General features: G+C 28.0%; 1 protein-coding gene across 1 annotated transcript; it reads left to right on the top strand.

The window, feature by feature from the left end:
• The first annotated feature begins 8,582 nt into the window (after window positions 1-8,582).
• On the top strand, window positions 8,583-15,531 carry LOC100161744 (uncharacterized). Its single transcript, NM_001293510.1, is given in 7 exon segments — window positions 8,583-8,861; window positions 10,904-11,039; window positions 11,799-11,965; window positions 12,395-12,503; window positions 13,617-13,754; window positions 13,853-13,968; window positions 15,194-15,531. Coding segments are annotated over 7 exon segments (1,083 nt in total). The 5' UTR covers window positions 8,583-8,663; the 3' UTR covers window positions 15,413-15,531.
• The last annotated feature ends 4,519 nt before the right edge of the window (window positions 15,532-20,050 follow it).

Genomic DNA, 20,050 nt, shown 5'->3' with positions numbered 1-20,050 from the left:
GTTTTGTCTACTTCTCCCCAGGCAACTGTAACCTCCGTGGGTAGTTTCTATCTCTGGCTGAATGGAGTTGATGAGCGTTACAACACTAGGGGGTGGTCATACCGTTTTAATAATACGAAATAATTATAATATATGCAAACTAATTAATTAAATATATTATATATGGTACCGTCAATGATTCAATATAAAATATAGTAAAGCTGTAAATATCTAGCCAATATCATTAATTCCTAACACGATATTGTCAATGCCTCATTAACAGATAATACAGGCAATTTTGTAAAAATCAAATATATTTTTTTAATATGTTTATAACTATGACTGCTGAATTTATTACTTTAATTTTACACACTGGTAAACAATGTTATCAGTTTTTTCAACAAAATATTTATATTCAGTTAAAAATTTGAAATCACGCTGCATATTGCACAGAAAATTTGATCGATAATATAGGTACCTAAACCATATAAATGCTATATTATATTATGTTATGCAATATGCAATGTGTTATATTATAGTACGCGTGCGTACTGCGGGAGTATAGATATTATACCTAACAAATAAGTTGTCCGTTATCGCAGTTTATATTGTATACTTATACTATATAGATGTATCCGATGGACGGCTATCTTTTATTTAATACTGTACGATCGTCGACATATTATATAGCTTGAAAGTATGTTATTACTATAGTATACCTACTAATTAGATAAATAAATTTTACAACACAGACATGTGTCTAATCCAACAAGTGAAATTAAATATACATTTTTTCAAAAGTGGGCTATAGTTAATGAAAATAATTAACTCAAGTTAAGCTAAGAGGACACAAGATCGATTAGTTAAAAGTTAACAGTTACCAAATTATAAATTTAACTCTGCGATAAGTTAAAAGCTAATATAGAAAAAAATATCAAGTTAACTTAGTCTATTTTTTTTAAATTAGTATGTAAATCACATAAATTGTAAAAACAATTTTATTGAACTTTTATCATAATGTACACTGTAGTATACCCTTTTACTTTTACTTTACTATTATTTATTAATTTAAACTATACTCATCTTAAATTAATAATTTAACAAATATATTTTTTTATATCGTATATAAATCGAATGTCATAATACGTGAAGATGAGTACATGACCTTCATAATATGTAATGTAATATGTAATATTATGTAATATATTTACGTACAAACGAAAAATTTCAAATTGTTTTTAACTTGTTGGTTTTTTATTTAATTAACTGAGAAAAGCTAAGTTATTTCAACTGTAAATTAAACTAGTTAAGTTCATAAGTTGATCAGAAAATAAACTAGTTAAATTAAAAAGTTAAAAAAAAAATATCTTTTTAACTAGTTAATGCCCACCTTTGCATTTTTTTATCAATTACGACTGAAAAAGGAAGGAATCATCGTATCATTACATAGGAAATATTGCTAAACATTGCGAAATGCATCATTGCCTGAAAATAGCAGGTATTTACATACGTATAGGTGTGCACAGACTCAGGGGCAGCATGAGATTAATACGGCTCATTTTCCGATAGTATATGTATTTTAAAAATTGAGCTATTTTCTTAATTTTTTGAAATAGCCAATAGGTTACACAAATGTACACTAATTATATTGACGTAGAAAAAAAATGCAAAATTGATTTTTATTCATAATTTTAGAAACGTTTCTATATATTTTCTAATAAATATATAAAAATTGTTTTAAATTATAAACTATAATGTAGGTACATTGTATATAATTTACATAAATATAATTTTATGGAAGTAAAATTTATTGCAGCCTATATTTCAAAATTTATATTTAAATATCTGGCAGCTGGGACTACTCGAAAAAAAGTTCAGCATACCTACTATGCTGCATTTATTGTCCCCGCGCGAATGCCTAAATTTAAGTGTTGCCTACTCAATATCGTATACAGTTAAATTTTATCAGAAATATCAGTATTCACTCTTCATTAAAATTAATTCCTTAATTTACAATTTACATGTTTGACGGTACCATATTTATATATATATATATTGAGAATGTAATCTAGAAAATACCATAATATTAAGTTTAGATTAATTCAAATAGGACTGAAGTGAGGATTTACGTCATCAGCTACTGTAGTATTTAAAGTCGTTTTTTGCAGTGAACAGATTTTTATCATGTTTTTCTTTAAAGTACCGAATAGCGGTGTATAGGTGTTACTTGCGTCCCAGAATTGATTTAATAGGTAAGTAGTAAATTGTTAAGGTCAAAAACAGATTACCTACTTACGTCCCAGTGTATCATTTTTTAACCTAGTTGAATTCCAAATCCATACTAAAAAATCGATTGTACTTCGTTAATATGCGATTATACAATATATCCATCTTCTTCATAGACTCATAGTATTAACTATATATGCTACAGTTATATAGAGAAATATAGACATATTCTGACTATTCTATTTTAAATAAATATTGCAGACTATCTGGTCACAATATACAATTTAATTTTGATTCCCATTAAAGTAGGTATTTTAACTTATATTAGAAATAATAGTTTATAATATGTCACAGCGACACTGCATATGACTGACGTGTAAGACTATATTATAGTGACGTCTACAATGTCAATTTTATCTAATGATTGAAATATTTATGTTGTGGTTACAGTAAGTTCACAAAAACCAATTTGTATAATTGATTTAACACTCAGACGTAGTATTAATGTATAAAATAACTACAATAACTACTTACCTATACTCTGTTCAAGTTAAGAAACGTAGTCGGCGGCCGACTGGTGACTTGTGCTCAAGGACGTGGCAATACTTACACAGCAGGTATACAGATAATTGACTGGGTGGGGTGAAAAACCGGGGTTTCCTGGCTGAGGCCTGACGAAAATTTATCTCCACCGACTACGTATCTTAACTTGAACCGAGTATAGTTAACGTATTTATTTTATACTTGACTATACCTACGGTTCTTTAATTTATAAATTAACTTGTTATTTCATAGAATATCGCTTATCTAAACTTTAACTGCTTACATATATAAGTTGTAAGCATGGTGTTTACTGTTTATTAATAAATCAATAATAATTCACGATTTATATTGAATATTAGATTTAGTGATAGGACAACATTGATAATATTGCGGATGTACCCAACTTTCGTCCCTGGTAACTCAAGTTACCTGGTGAACTTACTATACCTATAAAATAAAGGTACCTTTTTTCGGGATGCAAGTATGCAGCTGATCAGCCTCTTATATCATTGATTAACATAATAATGTATAAACAATGCTATATATATATAGGTACTTTATTTAATATTATAATTAATATAATAGTATCTATGTACATGACATTATATATATAAGGTATAGTTATGATTTATATTATTATTAAATGCGTTTTACTAAATTTTACTATTTTATTACTTAACCGATTTTGCGTAAAAATTCCTGTTTTTCTTTTCTTTTCTTTTTCCCTATTCTTTCGAAAACTATCAGGAATTTTTTACTTTTGACCACCCTAAAGTACCAACTAGATTCACTTTCCTATCAAAAAAAATACTGTTGAAGAAAATCTAAGCATTTTAACTGTCCTAAAAGATGACAAAAAAAAACACACATCATTGTAAAATCAATACATTAATCGCTCCGCTCAGAATCTAAAAGAGGGTTCTCATTCAAAAAACCGACATTTGTATCGCCACAGAATACTCCAGTACAAAAAGTAGTACAAAGTAGTACAAAAAATTCAAAATTTTGAAAAAATTGCCTTTGAGTATATTTAGAAATTCTAAAAATCAGAATTTGAATGAATTTATTATTAAATTAAAACATGGGTATTTGATGAATCGCCCTGTATATTAATTGAATGTTTAACCCATGAAATAATCAATTTAAAGCTGGTATTAAATAGGTTACATTAACATTTTTAATTAACACACTAGGTAGTATAGTTAGGTATATATAATTACATATACTTGACATTGGGTATGTATATTATTTTATTACTTACGCAATAGCTAGTGAAACATCAGAGGAAGTTTGATACTATAAGTATTGAATTAAATTGATAATATTTTTAAACTGATACATCAACTTAAAAATATCAATGTACCTATAATGAGGTATAGTAACATACAGTTAAATTTACATAAACATTTTTTCAAAACAAAAATAACAGAACAAGGATAATAATGAAAGTAAAACTTGCTTGTTTTTCCTTGGCTTAGTGAAATAGAAAAATGTAAATAACCCAATAGATTTAAATGATTTAATATGCATTATATTTTTTTTCATCGTACGTGAATATAAATCTGAAATGTATTATTGTTTTCATCATGTGGTAGTTGGTAGACACCTTATATATAGGAGGTAATATATATATATATATATATATGTATATATACTTTTAATATAAATACGAATGAATTCAAACTGTTTGATTATATAAAATATAAATGCCTGTATGTATTACGTAAACTATATTGTTAGGTAATCTTAAAAACACCAAGTTACACTTTGGGGGGTTTATTATGACAAGACCCGGCCGTGTATAATAAAACTATTGTAAACTGCAAGCGTTCACACCGAGTATTTCCCTTGTTTCGTTTAAGACTATTATCGTAGGATCAGGGCAGTGGGCACCCTATAATTCAGTCATACTTCGAGGTTTACAGCCAACGGTGGGCGGTAGGTATATGTATATAGTATACCTCGACTTCGCCACTAGCTCACTTAAAATGTATTTATAACATAGATGTAGGCATGAATATTGCATAATATTATTATGATTACATTTTGTTTATAGTCGGTACGTATCTATATAATTTGTTAGATCTAGGATATCTAGGTAGGTAGGTAGGTACCTCTAACGTTCAGATACCAATCGAATTTCTGTGACTACCTAAACATTTATCACGATTTAAATGTATAGGTAATATTTTATTTAAATAATATACCCATGTACACCAAATTTTTATTTACAAACCATTAACTATACAATGTAGTTAATATTATAATACTTAGTGGTAGGTATAGTTAAGGGACCGTTGACGTGCACCAGTTGAGTGTTGTTGACCTACTTAGTTATATTATATAGGTAGGTACTGCAGAATAACTTAAAACATCAAAATGTATTTATTATAATACCTATATAACGTTTCACCTTATTAATATATAGCACTTCATGCAATAATCACGCAATGTATTCTTAACACTGGACAACTTATGTGTAATAGGTTAAACACAATCACAAAGAATAAATTGAAAGAATCACTGGTTAAAAAAACAGAGTAAAAACTAAACAAGTATAAAACTGAGATGTTTACAATTGTTACAATTGTATGACATATAGTTAGGTAGAGCATAAATTAATACAATACATTTTAAAACTGTATTAATTATAAAAGTAGAATAGTGCAGATAAATATCTTTTCAATTATTTCTTTTCTAAAAATCCTTATATCTAGGGACCTACCCACGATTTATAAATTTATATAACACTCAAATCCTGTAAAATGTAAAATTATTAGTTTCTCCTAGAAATCGTTAATTCACCTACAACTTCTAGACATTTTCAATTAAGGAAGTAATTAGTAATTACTATACTTCGCGTGCTTGAAGACCTACAAAACAAATGCCAGCTCACGGCTCACGGCATTTTATAAATCAATACAAATGGGTTGTTTTCGTAGTGTGAAATTAACAGTTAACACAAATAATGTATTGTATATTCATATTCATATATATCCATTTAAACTTATATAGTTATATAGCTATATAACTATATACACTTGGAAAGGAATGGTTTTAAAATCTTTGAATGTGATATATAATAACAGGTTTGTATTTTATTGATATTTGTATTATTTTATTAATAATTATTAAAGACAGGTAAAAACTTAGTCAATACATTAAAAAAATATTTTTCTGATTGACTAGTAACTAAACACAATTAAAGTCATAAAATAAAAATGTGGTTAAAATTAAATTTAAATAAACTAAACATGGCGTTTAGACGTTTAAGCTTCAAACGCATATATTTATAATATGCATATTATATAAGCTATAATATGTCAACCTATATAAAATAATGCTAACCCATAGGCTACTATAATATGCATATAAGATACTGTTTATAGTAGGGCATTTGACTGACGTTTATAGTTTTATATTGTACTTCAGTGTTTTGAAAAACTTAAGTTACATAATATACTATTAATTATTAATGGTTATTGTATTTTTCAGTTTATAACATTATCTTCATTACTCAATGATTTGACCAAGACATTGGTTATAACTTTGTAAATTTAAGGTAACGAGTAAAATACTAAAATAGTGTCGAATACCTATATATTTCAATTTATATAGATACGATGCACAGCGTCCAACTGTGTTTATATTTGTCAATAACACTTTTTCTTATTTTTAAATGTTTGAGTATTGGAATAATGGCTCAATAGGTATATTTATGTTACACATTCTACTTAATTTTTCGTGTTATTTAAAATTTGAGTATGCCCGATTTAAAAAAAATATATTGCCTACAAATTTTTTATATCGTAGTAAAGAATGAATAGTATTTAGACATTCAGTTATTGACTCAGACAAAACCGAGTCAGTGCAGGTTGTGGGACAACCGATGCATATTCCTTCTTAGTGTAGGTACGTGAATAAGTCGATTCAAATATTTTTCTACTAAGTATAAATGCATAATATCATACACGAATGAAAGAATAATAATAATACAATGATTATAGTGTATTACGCGTTTTAGTGATTTTATTAATTTACCGTCCTGTATACATTTTTTACTGAACGACATAATACAGAGGGTAATAGAGAGTAGGTAGTACATAACATGTGGGTATATATATATATTATATAGGTAAACTTTAAACTACCCCATTGCGTGCACATGTATCAAGCACGCACAGTTAGCGAGACGAGAAGTAAAAAAAAAATACTCGCAGGGTAAAAAAAACCTCAAAATATATGTATAATAGGTACTATTATACAGTGTGATTCACCAATCATGAGTTATCCCCCTTTTTATCCTTTAGTAATGAAAATATTCAAACACTAATTTTTGGAATTTTTATGTTTACCTATAAGAGTCATCTTTTCAAATACGAAGATCTTTTTAATACAATGTGGCCATTTAGAAGTAGCTACTTCTTTTTTCTATCGAGACGACTTAAACAATTTTCAAAAATTTCAAAAATGTCGAGGTAGGTACCTATATAAATCAAAATTCAAACGAATAGTTGTTATGTTATTCAACTTTGTGTACCTACTAAGGACATGATTATGTTTATAATAATGAAATAGAAAATGAATATTGGGCTATGAGTGTTTGAACATTTTAGCAGGTACCTAGCTAATATAGAAATATACTAATATCTATATTAACATTATATAACAAGTAAAAATTGTCCGAGTATAATAAATAATGAATCCAATATTACATAAATTTTATATTTTTTTGAAACTATTAGGTACTATTGTCCTTAATCTTACTCCTTAAATTATTAGTATAATATACATTTTATTAACCCAGAAACTAATCTTACAAACATTTTTCCAAAAAACGATCTGTTTAACAATTTAGAGACAATAAGGTTCGTTTTTATTTGAAAAAAAAGTATGTATCACCACAAAAGTACAGAACATTCCTTAAATAGAACAAAAAGTCTTGATAACTGAAAATATAGTCCTTATTCCCTAAGTGCACTTAAAATTTCAAAAAAAAATCGGAATTTTAATAAATTCATTATTAAAATACAAAACAGGGGTGAACAAGTTTGGCGAATCATTCTGTATATCTCCTCCTAAATTTCAACTGTTCGACGAATCATAGTGAATTTTTTGCATATTACCATAACGCATGTGTGTCTCATGTCTGCTGTACACCGTATCCGTAATATTATAACGATATCCATGTACAGGCTTGATTCATCGAGCGTGCTCACGTCTTTTTATATTGAACTATGCATTTATTCAAATTCTGATGTTTAGTATTTCTAAGTACTTTTATGGTATACTTTAAGACCATATTTCAAAAAACTTACTTTTTTTACTATACATTTTTGAGCATAATATGATCTTTGAAAATGTTGATATACCAATCTAAAGAGAAATTATAACGTGTAGTTTCTGAGGTAATGAATTGTATAATATATCAATGTAATAGTCCTTATGAGTTATGATATAATATACGATTTGAATATTATAGAAAATAAATGTCCACTTAATAATAATGGATTCTTATTTGAAGAAAAAATGTTATCACCTCAGGACACTCCTTAAATGTCTATCTATGTACTTAAAAATATGGCCTTATATTATATGGTATAGGCAGTACCTATCAAATGAAAAATTCCAAAAAATCAGAATTTTATTAAAAGCTTAATTATGGAGAATGCATTATGAGTTTGACCGTGTTTGGGCAATCACTCCGTATATAAATATTATACTTTACAGAGCTACCTGCCTATACTTACACATCGCATGTATACAGTATACACACATATACATAATTCAGAGTGCGCTTGAAACACACGAAAAGCGGTGTGTGTATAGTTGCTAGTGCACGCGTTCGCGCCGTTGGACGTAGTCGCTTATTATTAGTGTTGTTTCGATTGTTACTTTTTTCCCCCCCATCGGACATGACGAGTAACAACAGCAAGCCGTTGAACAGCGTTGGCGGAGGCAGTAAACATGTTCGATCGCACAGTCTGAAAAGCTTTCCGGCGGTTGCCGTGGCGGTTATCGATAATAGGAAACCGCCGGATAACGGCGGCGGCGTGGCGGCTGCCGGGAGCGATCCACAAACAACTATGAAAATTACATCAACGTGGAAACAGGTGTTTATTTTCAATTTTCCGATTCTATATTGTACGATATAATGTTATAATAGAACGATAAATATTACGGTTTCCTGAACATTTTCATTGATCAGGCAAATGGTTACAAATCGAAGATTATTGATATTTGTAGCACTGAGTATAGGTATCACACTACAAGAAAACTCTTTAAATATATATTAGTGCGTAGGAGGTGTCAATTTAATTCAATAATGCTTTGGTTCAAATTGTAATTCATCGCATGTAGACTAAACTAGGTAGGTATTATAAAGTAATATTATTTTGAAAAATATACAATATCATATTGTAATCAGCTTTTATATTTTTGGAAAAAATAATTAATCTATATAAAATGAAACACTTTTAATTACCCACCTATACTTTATTGTACAATTCCATCTATTGTTCGTCGTTTTTATACTAACACTTTATTTTTGTGACAATATAATATTACTATTTATACGTCATATTGAATATCAATTTTTAATATTGGTTTTTAAAAATCTTAAGATAGTTGCGATTTTGAACGTACCTACCTAGCATAATATGTCCTACATTGTCGGACATAGCTGTGTATAGAAAACTTATTGTATTATTTGTTTACACATAAAATAAGTTCATTCATTTTAATTGGTAACTGCCTGTCTGCCTATATTATATTCGTGTTTTATAGTCGAAATTAGTTAATTTTTTTGAAAATATGAAGTAGTAAGTACGAAGACTTTTTAAATTTATTTATTTTTTATGCTAAAACGTTTAATTTATTATACAGTTGTTCCATGTGGACCGATATTAATTTATTTTTTTTTAAAAGTAATATTTTACTACATATATATATTGCTATTAGGTAGTAAATTATTTTTCTATTAAAGTAATATCTACGGTAGGTTGAACTCATTTTTTACAAAAACCAATCGCATACATTTTATGATAATGATTATAAATTATAATAATATTATATTAATATTTATATTATAATATTATTATTTCATATTATAATATTTCTAGTTGTAATTAGCTTATACAACATACACCTTATAAAATAAATAATAATACATATTTTGTAAGAATCTTAAATACATTTTGATTGTACTCCTTAAGTCTTAAATATCTTATGATTAATGTGTTTGTGGTTTCTGGTTCACTCGTTCGCACCTATACAAATAACATAATATTAATATTTTATAACATAGTAATAATATCATTATAATGTATATAGTATACTTAGTGTATGCACTATAAAAGTTATAAGTTATAACATTCGTTAGATGGTTGCATTAATGACATAGGCAGAAACCGAGAATATATCATAGATATTTGAATTGAGGGTCACTAATATAATGAAGCTATTTGAAGCAGATTAAGCATGTCTGAAATCGTTAAAAACTTATTAACATTAGGATGTAACTTGACAGAAACAGATGATATTATTTTATTTATAAAATATCTAAAAATACAGGTAAATGTAGACGAGTGAACTAAATCAATATCTACCTACGCAAGTACAATATTATGTATCATCGCATAATATAATATAATATGTAACTGAAGGCTAAAATAAAATTATGTAATTTATTTATATTGAAAAATAACGTATTAATCGAAAAAGAATTCACTCAAATGCGTCTTTTGTAATCAATGCTTATATAATAGTATTTGAAATATAATATGTTTGTAAATTGTATTATATTCTATCTCTTCAGTAGGTATTTTTTTCCAATTCAATAGCTCATCAACTTGAAACAACTCATCAATATTAAACTTACAACAGGCTTTCACCTGGTTTATGTTTTCTGCACCTTCTAAATTTTTACCTTAATTATCCGTTACTAATACTCAAATAAACTTAACCGGATAAATACATTTAAAAAACGGCAAATTAATTTAAGCGTAACATAAATAGGTATACACATTTTTTAATTACTTGATTAGTTAAATTAAATTAAATTTAATCTAGTTTTATTGTTTTTACAAAATTCTTATTTAGAATTGGTTTTATTTATTTTATCCATAGTAAATCAAAACAAATATTAAATGTTAAGGCATGTGATCGAACTAGAGATCGAACTAAACAACTGTTACGAAGAACAATGTCGTGGAAAAGTAATACGATCATAATGCAGCCCGAAGAACGCAAGTCAGAAGAGTCATCCAGTACGTGGGAAATACATGTATGGGGTATGTTATGCAATAAATAATATTTTTTTTATGAAAGGACATTAAACTTTTTTTTTAAATATAATGGTCTACCTATTATTATAATGTCCGAATTCTTTGACGCACATGAATAACTGATACGATATTCGTAAATAACTAATAAGCATATAATAATATAGGTAACAACTGCCAAGTTGTCCTGTATATTTTAATATATACAACTATACAAGCCACAAGGTAAAGGAAACATTTAAATAATATTACATCAGACACCATAGTATTGAGTATTAACGTGCGTAAAGCGTATTATTACTATACATTCTGTATAATTTATAATTTATTCAAAATATTGTTTTATTTAGGTCCTAGAAGTCCAGATACTATATAGAAAATTTAAAGTAATTTCGTTTTAAATATTCATGTTTATATTCGTAATTTAAAAAAAGTATCGAGAAATTAAATAAATAAGTTACAATAATAGTTACACTAAAAAAATAGGACGTTATTTAATGTTTTCAGCAATATTGAAATATATGACGACTGATGAGTGATTGTCAACATTTAAAAAGTGGCTACTATCCTAAAAAAAAAATATAATATTTACATCATTATTTTTGCTATTTCGGATTACAAAAAAAATCTATTATATACACAGAATATATTTATAGCTTATGTGATTTTCAGGTGGGTTAGCTGTGTCCTAACGAGTACTAACTACTAGTATTTTTCAAGTTATAAAAATATAAATATTACCTTTTATTTGTGTTTATACTTTTTTAGCTTCTTGGATGAAACGTTATGCTAGTGAAGATGAATCAAAAACATTGGATATTCCATTTAAACTATCGCCTTTACAAGAGGAAAAGTTATTGATTTTTTTTAAATATTATTTAGACGGCGATTGCGATGGGTTCGTATTTGAACACGATTTCCATCAGTTTGCTGAGGTATATAATATAATTGTAAATATATATAATTTTATACAATATGACTGTTTCAGATAATTGATTGCATTCTATTTTAGTTAATTAATTAAAGTTTAACTGTTTACTGTATAGTCCAGGCTTTAAACAATAATAATTATAATTTATTATCAATAATGTACAATTTATTTTTGGTAGATTAATAAATTAATTTGTTTCTATTCAAATACATTTCCTTTAGCTACCTCGTAGTTTTGTTTAACATTGTCAATAGACAGTATTAATATACTCTTATTTAAATTATACCAAAATAATAGTCAAGTATAAAATGTAAATTGTTTCTTAAATATTCAGGATTTTGTTAGATAAAATTTGAATTTTGAATAAATATCTTTATCATCTTTTGGTTTATAATTAAAACTAACTTATATTATTGTTATTCATAAAATATAGAAATTAAGACGTTTTGCTGATTGGTCACCAAATAGTGATGAATACATAATATTAAAACAAGTATTAACAGAATTAATTCAAGTATTCATCCAATGCGAAAGCGGCCAAAGTAAGCATGGGACCAAAATTATCTTTATTTATCTCTCTATATTGTTATAACAGTGTCAGTAGCACCGTAGAACTCATTGCACCAAAAAAAAAAAAAAAAATGGTTCCTAAAATATCCAATATATATATATATCTCATATTCTCATCTAATTCTTCTCATTAGATATCATAAATCATTGTTAAAATTATTTAACATGCTCAAAAAATATATAGACGATGTAGAAAAAGTGGATTATTTTTATTTATTATAAATATCAAATGATAAACAGTTAAAATATAAAAATATGGTGTTGCGCTTATGAAAAAGATATGGAAAAAAGAAATTTAGGTATTTGTTTGTTTATTACTAATATAAAAATGAATAATATAATATTATTATACATATAGTATATAGCAGGGGTGTGGCCAAACCGCGGCTCGCGTCATAGACTTTTGCGGCTCACATCTTAACGTAACATTAGACGTAAATTAACGTAAATGTAAAAAAAAAAAGGTCATATAATATATAATAATATGACCTTTTTTTTTTTTTTACATCTTGGCTCTTCAATTTTTATTAATATATTTGGTGGCTCGCGAGTCTTTTCTCGCTGCCACCCCTGGTATATAGTATATGGTATATATAGTATATATAGGATACGGTATATATAGTATATATAGGATACATATAGTATATAATATCAAACAAGATTATGTATATCAAAAGTGTACAATGGTGGGTTCGGTGGGTCCATTGGGTCACGTAGAAGTGTACAACTAATTCAAATAGAATGATAATATGGATCCCTTGAGATACATTGTAAGTCATCTTTGTAAATAATATATAATATACGATATAAAATATAGATACCTCATTAAATTTTGGTCGAATAGTTTTAAAATATAATATAAATTAACGTTAATTTTATAATTTGTTCATTTTAAATTCAGTGTAGGTAAAAATTGCTTACGTAAACCCAATTGATCGTATTTACTCTATAAGATCAAACATTTAAAAATAATAGCTTTTAAAACCATTACCTATATTAGCTTTTTTAAATTATAAGTTATTCAATTATGTGAAGTACGAACTATATAGGTACCTTTATACCAACTAGCTTTTTGTAATTCCTAGGTGTTGCATTTACAAGTCTATCAACAGACGACTGGCTTAAAATATGGTGTCAAACGTTAAGCAAGTGTACTACAGCTTCAGACATGCCATTGTGGCTGAAATATTTTCAGAACATATTGTATAAGTCTTTGGATTCAGGTTGTTATGATCATCGTAATATTCGTAATCTTTAAAAAGAAGAATATTAATGAAATAATATCATACATGTATACATAATACGAATTTAATTTACACAGGTAAAGGCGAAATAGAAAAAGCAAATTTACAAAGGTTCTACTGTACGTTTCTCGATTCAAACTGTGAGGAAGCTAAACAAGTTGTGATCGATGCGATATACGATTCGCTAACGTCAGTAAGTTGTTTACTTTACGGGAAATGTCTGAATGTCTGAAACAATAATACATAATAACATTAAAATTATCAAAAAAATGCGTTCTGGGTCTATAATTATTTTCCTTGTTATATGTTATGTGCTAACAGATGCCTAACATAATAGTCGTACATAATAATATAATATTATAATTAAACTAAGCTAATAATTAATTGAACCTAATCTATATTGGCAATAGTTTTATTTAAAAGAAGATTTAAACAATTTTATCCAATTCGAATCGTGTACGTAGGAAGGTATATATAGTTATATAGATGCAGAGATGCTGTACACAATTATTACAATTATTATTTTAGCTAGGAAATAGGTAGGTCGTAGCCCGTAGGCATATAAGAAAAAGTGCTACAGTAGTTATAGGTATTTTCATTAGTTGAGAAATAAATCTTTAGTATATAAAAATATAAAATATTGACCTATCGATTTTTAGGCTGCCAAATTTCAAGGTCTGCCAAACTTTTCACTATACAGGACCACAGGACTACAGAATTATCAGGAGGGGGCACTAAATAAGTTTTATGTTTATGTACTATAGGTAATTATTAATCATTAAACAAAAGCGTATGAAGATGGCGGCGATTCAATTTTATTTTGGTTTATAAGCTCTATGGAATCGGAACTTGTAAAGTTTATGTTTACTTGTTTACATTATCTCTAATTTTGCTCTTAATTATTGTTTATGTTTTATTTTTCGTATGCAGCAAAATTTCTCAATATTTCTCGTTTCATATTCTGAAGAAGAATATTATTCCGGAAAATGTATAAATATAAAGTATACAAAGTACAAATATTATCTGATACTAAACTTATACCTAAACCGTTATTCTTATTAGCACGCTAATCCACCCATCTAAACTTTTTAATCGCCATAGGTCGATTAATATTTACATTTTACAATTTACATAGGTAGCTAAAATGAATTAACCAAGACCTAAGGGGGACACAACTATTACACTAACTTAACTCTACAAATATATATTTTTTGGCTGTCATATTTATTAGCCATTGGGTAAAATAGGCGCAATTTGAGTTTTAAATTTGGGAGGGGGCTATTATCATTTACATGTGTGTCTATGCCCCAGAGATAGATAAAGGAGGCATTTTTTTTGGTAGGGCAGCCCTTTCCCTAAATTGCGCTATGTACTTAAGTAGTTTTCATTTAAACCTAATCATTTATTTTTGATTGTAGAACGGAGACTTTAAGCTGGATCGCGATACTTGGGGCCAATGTTTTGCGAACTGGTTACTGGGCACCAAACCTAATGGATGTGGTCAATGGTTATTTGGAAAATGTGGTCCAACGCCTGAATTCTTTCCTATCGATTATTCTGCTATGAATTCGACGGTCGATACAAGGGATACTTATTCGCATAAAAGGCGGAGCGATAGACATTCCATTGTGGTCTAAAGAAAACAATAATAATCAATAGGTACACATTTTTGTTGCCATGTGGACTATGTGCTAAACAGTCCATTAGTGTATATTTTGTATAAAGGAAATATAATCGTCTTACCGTTTTCACATTTCTAAATGATTACGTTATTTGACTTCCTATAGTAAATTATAGACAAAAGTGAAAAACCTTTTGATTAAAATCCTTAAGCTACGCCTATGATAATGAGAGGCGAGAAGCCAAGATTTCAGAATCCCTCAACCAGTAAAACACCGAATCATTAATATTTAATACTATTATACTATTCAATATTCATAAGAATATCTCACCAAATACCTACCTATTCAAAGTTATTTAAGACTTAATTTAAGTTGTAGATAGCATTAAGTTATAATTATGATTACAATTTAAAATTAAATAGTCACAGCGGTGGCGTAGTCAAGGGGGGAGACTTAGTGGGCTATATGGTCAATAGCCTCCCCTCCCATGGGTCGTGATTTTGTGTATGTACTATACTACTATTTAGTAGGTTTGTTTTAGGTAAAATAGCATATTACGTCTTATAGTCTATAGATCGTCGTTTCTCTTTATATCTTATATATTTTTAAAAGACAAACTCAAAGAGTACCTACACTTTATTTCTAAAAATCCGTATATATATTTTAATTGTTCTACTTTTATTCCTTTTCTCGACTATTTAACGAATCTATATCAATGAATACTCGTCTTAATAAAAGACTTGCTGATGTCATGCCACTTGAAGGACTTATTCCGGTCAATTTAAATATGTACGACGATGAAAAGGTTATAAAAGCTGTTAAAATACGTTTTAAATATATTTTTCAATATAATATACGTTTAAGATCTCCATAATGTCATGAATCATTATGATAAGTAGGTACTACATCTAGGTACACTCACAGCTGATCTGTTCATATTAAGGCAAAAATGAAGAAATCAAAATACTATTCCAAAACCAAATTCTGTGACGGTCACAGTTACATCATTTTGGCAAGGATTATTTGAATAAAACAAAATTGAAAAATTAACACATTCGACTATACTTATAATTTATAGCCGGGACTATGAAATCTAAATTCGTGACCATGAGCCATGAGGTAGGTATATTTGCATATTTTATACATTTAAAATTATTTAAATGCAAAAACATAATATTTAGTTAAAAGTTAACAACAGTAATTACATAGGTACCTAGTTTTTATTTAAACAATTTAATACTCTTGAATATATATTTTATATCAATATATTTATATATATATAAATGAGTCTATCTATGTAGGTATAGGGGTAAAAACACCCGCACTAATTTAAATAAAAGCATGTCATATCAATAGATTCATATTTCATTGTGTTTGTGTATCAAAGTGTCAAAGGCCACTTTTTATCCCGGAATTCAACCCATAAACTGCTTAATGGGTTTACATACTATCAATATGCATTTCATCGTTAAAATAATAAAAAATGTAAATACAAAAATTGAATTTTAGTTTGATTATTATTTATTTATTGCTGTCGTAATTGGTTAGCTATACAAAAAACATATTATAAAAATCCTTCATTCTTAAGTAGTTGAGTATAGATAGGTAGGTATTGACGTATTGTACTATACTATGTATAATTGTTTATTTGTATATTTATTAATAATTAAAAAAAATTACAATAAGCTCCTAAGATTCGATAGGAAGATACTAAGGAAAATACATGGCCCAATTTATAATACCGAAGAGCAGAAATGGAAAATAAGATCATATTATAATCAATTAAGTGTACAATGTGTACTACACTGCTATATAAAAGAGAAAATTTGGTTCACAGGGGCGTCATTTGGGGGGGGGGGATGTAGAGTGTACATTTGCACCAACTTTTTTTTAAAACGCCTTCTTTGGCATGCCAACAGTAAATATAAGCGCCGATATACCTAAGTGTTTTATATTATATATATTTAATAATTTTTCAGTATTAAAAAAAAATGTATTGTACTAATGTTTAATTTCCAAGAATGTTTGATGTGGTTTTGTGATCCCACAATATTATAATTGATAAAATTATAACACAAACATTGTGAGGAAGGGTACCCATAAAATACATTTCTGGTTTTATTAAGCTAGCTATATTATATATTTTGAGTATGCAGGGAGAAAAAATGTGTAGGTTAGGTTCGGTTAGGTATTTTATTATAAAGGTGATTTATACCCATACATTTACTTACCAAGTGTATTAAAATATAAAATATAAAATACTTAAATACCACTGTACACTGGTATCCACAATATAAAATAAATACCTACATTAAAAGTACCTACAAATAGTTCGTCAAAAATAGCAACAATATTGTGATATTTTCATACTAATATAAGTGATATATTAAATAAATTATACAAATATTCTACAGTTTTTGTCCCCGCTATAACCCCCCTCCCCCCCCCCCCAAAAAAAAAAAAAATTAAAAAAATTAAAAATAAAATTGTCTATGTGGCCTGGTATAAATGATCTGAATGGCCTGAAAATATTTTGGCACCAACAAAAAAAAAGTTGAAATGACGCCTCTGGTGGTTCAGTTCGTTAGGGACACAAGACTAGAATAGTAGAATGGATGGCTGATGGGGCATGTTTGACGGGCAGATGGTAGACTAATGAAAAATATCATAAGCGAAGAAATATAATAGGTATGTACGAGACCACGACCACGTGGAATTCCGCTTCGAAGGTGAATGAACAGTGTACGAGGATCGTGATGGAACTTACGCAGTCACGAGAAGTAGAGTGGAAACATATCAAAGAACAGAGAAAAGTGGAAAGACTTAGTTCCATCAGCTAAAAGCCTAAATGGCTTGAAAAGCTTAAAAAAAAATTATTTTTAAAACATTGTGTGTAAAAAAATACTGGTTTATGGGAAATATATAATGTAATAAATTATAAATTTTAAAGCATGAAACATACACTATGGGAATAGAAACTTGGTAGAAAGCTCTATTTAATTAAAAATTAGTGAAAATTAAAATTTTAAGTTGTGTAAAAACAATAAAGTTACCTATTGACTATTTTGCTACCTACATGCTAAAATAGTGTAATGGCATAATTTCAATGATTTTCAGTATTTTGTATAATTAGATTGGAAAGATAGAAGCCGATATAATTTGCTGCAAAAGATTGTGACTAACACTATTATACTTTGATTAAAGAAAATGATATAATAATTTTATTATACTATTTTTGATAAAATGTTTTTTTTTCTTGTATTTTATTGGTGGACGCTTTCAACCATTAGCTGTTTTTTTGTTTGTAGGTTGTTTGTAGGGGGAGTAATGGTTGGTTGAAATACGTTTGTATGCGTGGCAAGGATTTGTTGCTAAAAATCCCGAGTGGTCACCCATTCGGGAGTTATCAACACCGGCCGATACATACACTTAAGGGTGTCGGTGCCAGTACTTCCAATTTTCGAAATTTCTATGCTATTTGAATATTATGTTTTATATTTCAGTTATTGCCTTAATTATAAATTATAAAAAAAATTATAAAAAAAATAAAAAAAAACTCATAGCATTGAAGTCATCGCTCCGCTCAGAAAGCCTCCCACCCGTCTGCTTGAAATTTTTTAGGGCTACGTGGTGCCTTATTTTTTTACCTAGTCTGCCCGGGTATTTTTAAATTGGTTGTAGGACACTTTGTACGATCACCTAGAAAAAATTAAAACCACGGACAGTTTGTACTATTTGAGGTAGATATAAGTGTGTATTTTTCAAATGAAAAAAAAAAGATATAAGTGTGTATATATCATGGTTGGCAAAAACCCGGGCTTTTTAGAAAAAAACCCGATTGGGTTTTAATGTAAAAATAATAATGGGTGGTTTTATCCAGTTTTTTTCAGAAAAAAACCCATCCAAAAAAAATAAAAATCGGAATTTTTTATTAAAAATAGAATAGAATTTTATTAAAAATAAAAGATTTCTATTGACCATTAGTGTGTAATTTTTTCTATTTTATTCTTTAAATTGTACCTACCTAATTAAAAAAATAATTATTAAGTTTTTTTCAAATCAATTTAATATTTTAATTAGAAAAATAAATAATACCTAGGTATAAGGTAATTTTTTTTGAAAATTAACACAAGTTAAAAAAATATAAGAGTGAACTTCTACTTTATCAAGAAAAGTAACCCGGGTTTTATGGGTTTTTTCAAAAAAAATGAGTGGGTTTAACCCAGAAAAGCAGCCCGGATTTTTTCGGGGTGGGCTTTTTCGTGCCAACCCTGGTATATATAGTACCTATCACATTATCACATAATTTGTTATTACAAAACACATGTAGTTAACAGACATAAATAATAAACGACCGAGCGTCGCGCCGCGTTCGAACAACCGGTCCGCCGACCGCCATGACGTGCCGTTTAACCATATGTCTCTTTTAAGATTTTTAATACTCAAAAAAAACTAAACGTTATACAGAAATTCTGATTCTTGCGTCGTCTTAAACACATAAAACCACACATTTATACGTAAAATTAAATTTCATAAATAAAATGTTTAGGAGGGTAAATCGTTGTGAGAGTGAGGACTTTTACACGTATAGATAGGCAATTACGATGAGTAGGGCCCAATGATGTCACACGTCCTTTTTTCATATTGCTCATA

Source organism: Acyrthosiphon pisum, chromosome A3, assembly GCF_005508785.2.
Source record: "Acyrthosiphon pisum isolate AL4f chromosome A3, pea_aphid_22Mar2018_4r6ur, whole genome shotgun sequence".
NCBI lineage: Eukaryota > Metazoa > Arthropoda > Insecta > Hemiptera > Aphididae > Acyrthosiphon > Acyrthosiphon pisum.
Note: the sequence above shows the minus strand (reverse complement) of the source record. Positions and strands in the feature narration are given on the sequence as shown.